We start from the raw sequence: 10,515 nt of genomic DNA, 5'->3' as shown, positions 1-10,515 counted from the left end.
CCAAGTACTTGGGTCATCTTCTGCTGCTTTCTCAGGTGCAAAAGCAGGGAACTGGATCAGAAGTAGAACAGCCAGGACTTGGAACTAGTGCTATATGGGATGCTGGCACCACAGGTGGAGGCATAGTCCACTAGGCCACAGAGACCAAGTTACAAAGAGATCTTACTTACTTGACAGAATTGATTTTCTGGAGTCTGAGAGACTAACCAGCCATCTTTTTATGGGTAAAATAATTTAAAATACAAGAAGGATACAGAAAATTAGCTTTATTTGTGTATTTAGAAAAATTGATTGTGGTGTTAGAATTTGTCAAATGTGTTTATTCGCAACAATTTACAAGAGTATTTATATACAAACATAATAAAATAGAGTACATCACATTGCTCTTGCTGGGGTTAAAGTGTTTTCTCGGTTCTGAGTATGCCTCTATCACTTCCTTTTGTAATTTTTAATAGAGAAGTCATTTCTTTTGACATAGTGCTTGATTCATACAGTTTAACATGGATTTGGAAGGAGAATCAGTGATCATGAACAGAGTTAAAAATACTTTTCAACCAATAAGACTTTGTCATTACATTTTTCTATATTAAAATATGTTTTGTATTAAGAAAAATACTTGTATTCCTTGATGACATGTCTATTGTACTAAATTTGGCATTTATATAAACCCACAGTTGATCTAAATACAATACAGATATGAACAGGTATTAAACTCATTGATATGAATGTTTGCCACAAATGAAAATGAACCCAATTGTTGGGAATGGAGGTAACAGAAAATCCACCTGAGAAACAGTAAAGTGGAGGTGCCCTGTTCTGTTTAGAAGGAATACAACTCATTTTCTGAACCCAACACAAACTAAACCAAAATGTGAAAAACCATGGCATTTACTGAAGCCAGATCTTATGCCACACTTTAGGGCTATGATTAATTTGTACAATTATTTATTGGCTAATTCTAAACCAAGTTTCTTTTACAGGTTTCCAATCACTTAATCTTGTTTGACAAACACAGGAAACTTTAATGCTATTACTGACCAAGGCAGAATTTTAAATCAATAATTGGATACAATGTAAGTGCAGATCATTTAAGCGTCAAATCTGTATCTGCCACAGTATTAAGTACACCATGTGTATATAGACTGTTAGAAGAATCCCTTTTGTTTGTAAAGCAGTAGACTGTTAAATAAAATTTAGTTCTTTACCACTTTTTTGAAATTCCTGGCAAGAACTCTGTCAGCTCTATGGTTTCAATAAATGAAAAAAAGACTCCAAGAAAAATGTTAAGTTTGCTATCACTTTGAAAATTGACAGCTATTAAAGTAAACACAACCAACTAGACTTGCAAGTGCACTTGTGTCTGAAATGTCACTTTTGTCCCCAAAGGGAAGGAAATCATTGGGTATTACATTAAGGTGCTTACAGTTCCAAAAAAGTAACATCAGAGGAAATTGGTCTTTAATTGGATGCTTGAATTCTTCCCAGGGTTCTTACTATGTTTAGATGTTGGTAACTTAACTTTGACACTTTCCTGATTTCCTTTAATAGCAGCCTCAAGGCGGGCTTTCAGGGCTGGAGAAGAAGCCATTACATTTTTAAAAACTGATGAATACTGAGGCCCAATATGCATGAGATTTTGCAAAGCAAAGTCGTGTAAATTTTTCATTGTTGCAGTTGCAGTTCCCAGAGCATTCTCATCCAAAAGGAAGGAAACGAGGATGGGCAAAAGACAGGACACCAGCTGAGAGCCTGCAGAGGAAGCACATCAGGGACATGAGGTTCACTGTGAAGGCTACAGGAGCACTTCATCTGTACACATTTTTCCTTCCTAGAAGGAAAACAATTCTTCCAGTCTCTTCTCCGAAATTAATGTCAATACTTGGGACAAATATAACACCTGCTTTTCAATGAAATGTGAAATACAGATGAAATGTAATCAACTGAATGCTGATCATTAAAATTCAAAGGGATGGGCCACTGTGGCACAGTGGCAGAGCCCAGGTCCTCCACTTTGATTGAGCTTCCTACTAATCAGTACGTCCTGGGAGGCATAGCAGGTGATGGCTCCAGGACTTGAGTCTCTGCCACTCACATAAGAGACCTGATGGAATTCTGGGCTCCTGGCTTCTACCAGGCCCAGTCTTGGCTGTTGTAGGCATTTGGGGAGTGAACCAGCAGATGAAAGCTCTCTCTCTACCTTTCAAGGAAATAAAAAGTAACAAAAAAATAAATAAAATTCTGATTTTCGAGAGATTCAGAGTTGCAGTGAGTTTAGTTCCGACACTTACGGTGGTGTTCTTCAGCAACAGTAACCAATGCTTCCAAGACTTTTATGCCCTCCTGAAAGATCTGCATCTCAGTGCTGTCTTCAGGTTTTCTCTTGTCTATTTCCTGCAGTTTTTCCACAATACAGGATGCCAAAGAGTATATGTACGGGTAGGAAACAGCTGGATTTGGATACTGAAAAATGGAATGTAATAGCTGATAGGTCTTGATTTGTACCTAGATGAATAAGAGACAAGAACGGCATATACTGTAAGTTAAAGTCTCTGAGAACACTATAGTTAAAGTAGCCAAGGGGAACAAGGGGACATTTAGCCTAGCAGTTTAGATGTCGGTGTCCCATATCCATTAGGGTGCCTGAGTCCAGTACTTGGCTCCAGCACCTGACTTGAGCTTCCGCTAATGCAGACCCTGGGGGCAGCAGGTAGTGGCTCAAGTAACTGGGTTACTGTCACTTTTTTTTAAAGAATTATTTTATTATTTATATTAAAATCAGAGTTAGAGAGAGAGGAGAGGCAGAGAGAAAGAGAGAGAGGTCTTCCATCTGCTGGTTCACTCCCCAGTTGGCCGCAACAGCTGGAGCTGTTGCCATGAGCCGGGAGCTTCCTCCGTCTCCTACATGGGTGCAGGGGCCCAAGGACTTGTACCATGCTCTACTGCTTTCCCAGGTCATAGCAGAGAGCTGGATCGGAAGAGGAGCAGCCGGGACTCGATCCAGCACCCATGTGGGATGCCAGCATTGCAGGTAGTGGCTTTACCCACTACGCCACAGCGCTGGCTCCTACTGCCACTCTTGTACAAGACCAGGAGTGGTTACCTGGCATTTGGGGATTGAATCAGCAGATGGGAGCTCTGTCCTTTTTCTTCTCCTCTGCCTCTCAAATACAAAACTATAAGGGCACTATATTTAAATTTATTCCTAATCTATTTTTAACCTTGGAAATCCATGCTGACGGTTTTCAGACTTCGATGCCATCAGTGGCTATGACATTTCGGAATGGGATAGAGGCACAGAGCTACCACTGGAAGGACAGCCTCAGTGCTCATTTGTCTTTTTTTCTCTGGTTCCCATATGCTCCCTCATGCCCCTCTCCATTACATACGTAAAACACAAGAAAACAATGAAGTGCACACAAACTTGAAAAGGATTTGATGATTACAGAAAATGTTTCAGCCCAAAATACATGATTTGATGTTCAAATGCGTAGTCTGAAGGTTTTAAGGACCCTCCCAAACATGAAGCCCACCACTTGGAGCCTGCTGCACAAAGCTCCTGAGGGAGCAAGAGATGAATGAGACAAGTACAGGAATCATCTTTTAGCTAGTTAATCTGATGGCATTTGAATGATTATGTTTTTTTTCTTTTTTTTTTTGGACACCAAACTGGTTCCTTTATCTTTAGGAGTAGATATATTGAGATCCTGGGCTACAAACTCATCTTGTAGCACAGAGAACAACAGGAAATTCCTAAATGAAGGTGCTGTTGAGCTAGGCAGGGAGTTAGCAAAGGAGCTAAGAGACTGGCTGCAGGCTTGCACATCCACTTCCCCCTCATGCAGGAGACGCCATGACAGCCATATGTATGCTGCAGCTCCATGTGGAGAAGCCAGGACATCTTCCTACAGGTCACTTGAGCACAGAAGCCCCACCCAAACTCCAGCCCATTTGTACATTCAACTAGGGCACACCTCTTACCCTATACAGGGCAACCCCAGCTTTGGTAGCAGCAGTCACTGCTTTTTCCTCATGGAGAAAGGCCGTCCACATCCCTGAGTGTGTACTGTCTCTTTAAATAAATCCTGCTTTCCCCTTTCTGTCTCTCTCTCTCTCACTGTCCACTGTGCCTGTCAAAAAAAAAAAAAAAAAAAAAAAAAAAAAAAAAAAAAAAAAGGCCAGCGCCGCGGCTCACTAGGCTAATCCTCCGCCTTGTGGGGCCGGCACACCAGGTTCTAGTCCCGGTTGGGGCGCCGGATTCTGTCCCGGCTGCCCCTCTTCCAGGCCAGCTCTCTGCTGTGGCCCGGGAGTGCAGTGGAGGATGGCCCAGGTACTTGGGCCCTGCACCCCATGGGAGACCAGGAGAAGCACCTGGCTCCTGCTATTGGATCAGCATGGTGCGCTGGCTGCAGCGCGCCGGCCGCGGTGGCCATTGGAGGGTGAACCAATGGCAAAGGAAGACCTTTCTCTCTGTCTCTCTCTCATTGTCCACTCTGCCTGTCAAAAAAAAAAAAAAAAAAAAGAAGAAGAAGAAGAAGAAGAAAGAAAGAAAGAAATCCTGCTTTCTCTCCTGTGCCTTTGTCCATGTCTCTGAATTCTCTCACACTGCCACAGGACTTGCATCGCCCACAGTGAAGGAGCCATAAAGAAATGCGACCAACTTGTGTGTGTTGGCTCTGTTCTGGGCCCAGGATTTCACAACCATGATACTGAAAGCATGTGCTGGAACCTCTGCTCCTCCAAGCCCAAACTTCCCTTTTAAAGGAAATCTACTACAGTAAGCTATCCAACGGTCTTATTCTCTGTAAAGTACTGGAGCTACATTAATTTTAAGAAGCCCACATTCCAAATTTAATTTTTTAACATCTCTCCACCACTACCCTCTACTCTTAGGGCAGCAGAACAAGGCCATTATTATTTGGTTTTATCACCCCAAGAACAGGCATTCATGCCAAAGCTAAAAATAAAAAACTGTAGTCTGATACTTTTTGTTGAAGCAAACAAAATCACAGAAGAAAAGTTTTGCAAAACCTTGAACATAATCCTATTACAAACATCTCTAATAGCAGATTCTTACCATAGGATCTTTTATCTTAAGAGTAGCCTTAAATTTTTCAATACAGCGCTCCTGAAGGCACGCGATGGTAGTTACCTCTGGACTGGTAGACAGAATGAATACTGTGATAGCAGTCAGTAGACTGACTTCATCAAGTCCTTGGTGTGTGCTGTCAACTGAAGAGAAAAGATCTATTAAAAACAGATCATGGGGCTGGTACTGTGGTGTAGCAGGTTGAGCCTCTGCAGAACCGGCAACCCATATGGGCACAAGTCCTGGCTGTTCCACTTCCAATCCAGCTCCCTGCTAATGTGCCTGGAAAAGCAATAAAGGGTGGCCCCAGTGCTTGAACCCCTGCACCCATGAGGGAGACCAAGAAGCTCCTGGCTCCTGGCTTCAGATCAGCCCAGCTCCAGCCGTTTTGACCACTGGATAGTGAAATAGCAGATAGAAGACTCCGTCTCCCCCTCTCTCTCTTCTCTGTAACTTTGGCTCATAAATAAATAAATTAATTAATTAAAAAGTTGCCTTAAAATTTTCAATACAGCACTCTTGAAGGTATAGGATGGTAGTTTCTGCTGGACTGGTAGACAGAATGAATACTGTGATAGCAGTCAGTAGACTGACTTCATCAAGTCCTTGGTGTGTGCGGTCAACTAAAGAGAAATGATCTATTTGAAACAGATCATGGGGTCAGTGCTCTGGCCTAGCAGGTAAAGCCACTACCTGCTGTGCCAGCATCCCACATGGGTGCCGATTTGAGTCCTGGCAGCTCCACTTCCGATCCAGCTCTCTGCTATGGCCTGGGAAAGCAGTAGAAGATGACCCAAGTCCTGGGGCCCCTGCACCCATGTGGGAGACCTGGAAGAAGCTCCTGGCTTTGGATTGGCCCAGCTGTGGCCATTGGGGCCATTTGGGAAGTGAACCAGTGGATGGAAGATCTTTCTCTTTCTGCCTCTCTGTAACTCTACATTTCAAATAAATAAATATATATTTTTTTAAATAAACATCATATGTACTGCTATATATATCTGTGAGAAGTTGTCTTTAGTTTGGGAGCAACAATTTCTCTTAGGTACACAATAGTTATAGTCAATAAGCACTTAAGAATGTGGCGGGGCAGCCCTTGTGCCATAGCGGGTTAAGCTACCATCTGCGACACTGGCATCCTGTAGGAGTGCTGGTTTGCTTCTGGGCTGTTCCTTTTTTTTTTTTTTTTTTTAATATTTATTTGTTTGAAAGTCAGAGTTACACAGAGGAGAGGCAGAGAGAGAGAGAGGTCTTCCATCTTCTAGTTCACTCCTCAATTGGCCGCAGTGGCCAGAGCTGTGCCAATTGGAAGCTAGGAGCCAGGAGCTTCTACTGGGTCTTCTAGCAGGTGCAGGGGCCCAAGGACTTGGGCCATTTTCTACTGCTTTTTGAGGCCATAGCAGCCGGGACTCGAACCGGCACTCATATGGGATGCCAGCAATGAAGGCAGCAGCTTTACCTGCTACGCCACAGCACTATTCCAATTCTGATCCAGCTCCATGCTGAGGCACCTGGGAGAACAGCACAAGATGGCCCAATGACTAGGCCCCTGCTGCCCACATGGGAGACCTGGATGGAGTTCCAGGCTCCAAGTTTCTGCTTAGCCCAACCCTGGCTATTGCAGCTATTTACAGAGTGAATCCGTGGAAGGAAGTTCTCTCTTCTCCCTCTCTCTGTAACTCTGCCCTTCAAATGAAATCTTTTCTTGAAAAAAAGAAAAATGTGGTAGGTTCTAAGATGTGTATTACAGGGGTGGGTATTTGGTTTAGTGCTTAAGACCCTGCATCCCACATCAGGGTACCTGGGTCCTGGCTTCCTCCTTTTTTTTTTTTTTTTAAATTTTTTTTTATTTTTTTTATTTTTTGACAGGCAGAGTGGACAGTGAGAGAGAGAGACAGAGAGAAAGGTCTTCCTTTGCCGTTGGTTCACCCTCCAATGGCCGCCGCTGCAGCCGGCGCACCGCGCTGATCCGATGGCAGGAGCCAGGATCCAGGTGCTTTTCCTGGTCTCCCATGGGGTGCAGGGCCCAAGCACCTGGGCCATCCTCCACTGCACTCCCTGGCCATAGCAGAGAGCTGGCCTGGAAGAGGGGCAACCGGGACAGAATCCGGCGCCCTGACCGGGACTAGAACCCGGTGTGCCGGCGCCACAAGGTGGAGGATTAGCTTATTGAGCCACGGCGCCGGCCCTGGCTTCCTCCTAATGCACACCCTGGGAGGTAGCAAGTGGTGGCTCAAGTAGTTGGTCCCTGTCACCCATATGGGAGACGTGGATTAAATTCCCAGCTCCTGGCTTTGGTACCCTCAGCTACTGCAGACATTTGGGGAGTAAACCAGTGATATGTATGGAGTGCTCTCTGTAACTTAAATAATTATAAGATATGTATTTTAAGTCATTCTAGGGCTGGGTGTTGTGCAGTGGGGGTTAGGCTACTCCCTGGGACACCTGCATTCTGATCCAATCCCTGTTCATGTTCACTCTGGGAAGCAGCGGGTGATGGCTCAAGTACTTAGGTACCTGACATCTACATGGAGACCAAGATGGAGTTCCTGGATTCTGGCATCAGCCTGGCCCAGCCCTGGATGTTGTGGGAATCTGGGAAGTGAACCAGTGGTTAGAAGGTATCACTTTCTCTGTTGCTCTGCCTTTAAAATGAATAAATAAACTTAAAAACATCATTCGAAAGCCAAGAATTACCAAAGTAATTATAATCTTAAAGCCAAAGACAGGAGCGGGCATTTGGCTTTGCACTTTAGATGCCTACATCTGACAGCACAGTGCCTGGGTGGGAGTGCTCAGCTGTGGCTCCTGGTTCCAGCCTCCTGCTAATGCAGACCCTGGGAAACAGTGGCTGATGGTCATGTAACTGGATCCCTCACACCATGAGGGAAACCTGCATTGAGTTCTTGGCTCCCGGCTTTAACCCAGTCCAGCCTGGCTTTGGAGATGTTAAACAGTGAATGGGAGATCTCAATGTCTGTCAAATAATTTTGAAAAAAAGAGGGGCCGGCGCTGTGGCGCAGCAGGTTAATCCTCCACCTGCGGCACTGGTATCCCATATGGGCGGCCAGTTCTAGTCCTGGCTGCTTCTCTTCCAATCCAGCTCTCTGCTATGGCCTGGGAAAGCAGTGGAAGATGGCCCAAGTCCTTGGGCCCCTGCACCCCTGTGGGAGACCGGAGGAAGCTCCTGGCTCCTGGCTTTGGATCAGCGCAGCTCTGGCTGTTGCGGCCACTTGGAGAGTGAACCAGCAGATGGAAGACCTTTAAAAAAAAAGAGAGAGAGCGAGCAAGGGGCAAGTGCTGTGGCACAGCAGGTTAAAGCCCTGGCCTGAGCACCGGCATCCCATATGGGAGCTGGTTCTAGTCCAGGCTGCTCCTCTTCTGATCCAGCTCTCTGCTATGGCCTGGGAAAGCAGTGGAAGATGGCCAAGTCCTTGGGCCCCTGTATCCGTGTGGGAGACCAGGAAGAAGCTCCTGGCTCCTAGTTTCGGATTGGTACAGCTCTGGCCATTGCGGCCATCTGGGGAGTGAACCAGATGGAAGACCTCTCTCTTTGTCTCTACCTCTCTCTCTGGCTCTTTCAAATAAATAAAATCGATCTTAATAAAAAAAAAAAAAGAGCAAGACAGACAAAAGAAAAGTACATGAATAAATACATATAATATACATATTTGCTAGTTGTGTGACTCTGGACATCTGACTATCTTTCGTTTCTGCATCTGTAAAATGGGGATTAAAAACAGTGCTCACGGTGAGGGTTATGAAGATTCAAATGAGTTAATTCATGTAAAGCATTTAGACTAACATACAAAACATAATGTTCAATACAAGTTGGCTATTAATTATTTTAACTGTGTGGTAGTATAGAAATGGTTGGACAATTGCTTTATTTCTTGGATAAGTTTAAGGTATTTTGACAAAACATGTACTACGTGAAACATCTTAGCACTCTGGCTTCATGTATCATTTCTCAATAGTCAAGAAAAAAACCCTAAAAACAGAGGCTTCAATAATTTGAAGGAATTTTGTTGTTGAAGATTTATTTATTTAAAAGGCACAAACACCGGGATGGGGGTAAAGAGCTCTATCTTCCATTCACTAGTTCACTCCCCAAATACCTGTAACCACCAGGGCTGGGACAGGGAGAAAGGAGAAGCCAGGAGCCAGGAGCCAGAAGCTCCATCTGGGACTCCCACATGGGTGACAGAGCTCCAAGTACTTGGGCCATCATCTCCTGCATCCCAGCTGCATTAGCAATTAGCTGGATTGGAAGAAAAGAATCCAGGACTTGAACCAACACTCCAATATGGGATGCCAGCCCCTAAAGGAATTTTTGATTAGAAAAAAATCTGCTTTTATTTTCCAGAGTTAACATTCATTAAACAATTAATGAATTTGCTGTGAAAGATCAATTTGAAAGGAAAGATGTGGCAAATTCAACTCATCAAACAATTTCAGGATACACTGTTCTTTATGAAGAAGGGACATACATAGTACAGAGTGGATTTGGTTATAGTCATTCAAAATATTATTTAAAAGACACTATGTGTCAACTGCTTTTAGGCACTGAGAATACAACTTATAGAAAAAACATACTACATACCAGGAGGCAAAGAAATAATTTAACTTCTGCTAGTGAAAAGGTCTATGCGTTAAAAAAAAAATCTTAGAAAACCACTGGAAGCAACCCAGCACAGTCTACACTGCGTGGTCAGAGAAAGCCTTGAGCTCAATCTGAGCAGAAACCTGGAACATATGGCAGTAATAAAAGCACAATTTTATGGGTAAATAGGGTAGAGTCTATCAAAAACCTCTGAAAAGTTTTAAGCATTTAAAGTTAACGTGACAGCACTGTTATACTCTATATACACAAAATATTTAGTCCTCACAACAGCACCATGGGGCAGGTACTCACTTCCCCTATTTTATGAATGAAACCAAAACTCATTCATTTGTCCATGTTACACAATTAGTTTGATTCCAGAGTGTCCTGTTAACCATGAGGCTATATTTCCCATTTGGCAAAGTTAATTACAGTCATTTATAGCAACTTGAAACTGCAACATAACTAGTCTATTTCCTAAATATGTCTTGATAAAGCTCTTCTAGGTTTCTTTTGTCTCTTTTCTCATTTCTTTTAAAATTTCTTTTAAAAATCTTCTTTATTTCCATGTACTTGAAAGGCAGAGTGACAGAGAGGGAAGGTTTGAAGGAAGATATCAGCCATCTGTTGGTTCATTCTCCAAATGCCTACCAACAGCCAGGGCTGGGCCAGATGAGAAGCAGGGGCCCCAGCACCCAAGCCATCATCTGTTGCATCCCAGAATGCATTAGTAGAAAGCTAGGTGCAAAGTAGAGTAGCCGGGACTTGACCTGGCACCATGATATGGGATGTGGTTATCTTAAGTGGTGGCTTAACCCATGGCAGCACA

The 10,515-nt window shown here is 43.8% G+C and overlaps 1 protein-coding gene across 14 annotated transcripts in view; it reads right to left on the bottom strand.

Moving 5' to 3' along the window:
- Positions 1–251: 251 nt before the first annotated feature.
- Positions 252–10,515, bottom strand: part of HEATR5A (HEAT repeat containing 5A) — a 146,165-nt gene continuing 135,901 nt past the window's right edge. For 13 of the 14 annotated variants that reach the window (XM_051822144.2, XM_051822146.2, XM_070053795.1 and 10 more), the window contains 3 exons: positions 5,075–5,229; positions 2,289–2,502; positions 252–1,749 (listed from right to left, as the gene is read on the bottom strand). In XM_051822144.2, the coding sequence (XP_051678104.1) occupies positions 1,442–1,749; positions 2,289–2,502; positions 5,075–5,229 (677 nt within the window). In that variant the 3' untranslated portion in view covers positions 252–1,441. Of the gene's footprint in view, positions 1,750–2,288; positions 2,503–5,074; positions 5,230–5,532; positions 5,710–10,515 lie in introns of those variants that run through there. The other variant, XM_070053796.1, reaches the window with a different exon arrangement.

This window comes from Oryctolagus cuniculus, chromosome 12 (genome assembly GCF_964237555.1).
Source record: "Oryctolagus cuniculus chromosome 12, mOryCun1.1, whole genome shotgun sequence".
NCBI lineage: Eukaryota > Metazoa > Chordata > Mammalia > Lagomorpha > Leporidae > Oryctolagus > Oryctolagus cuniculus.
Note: the sequence above shows the minus strand (reverse complement) of the source record. Positions and strands in the feature narration are given on the sequence as shown.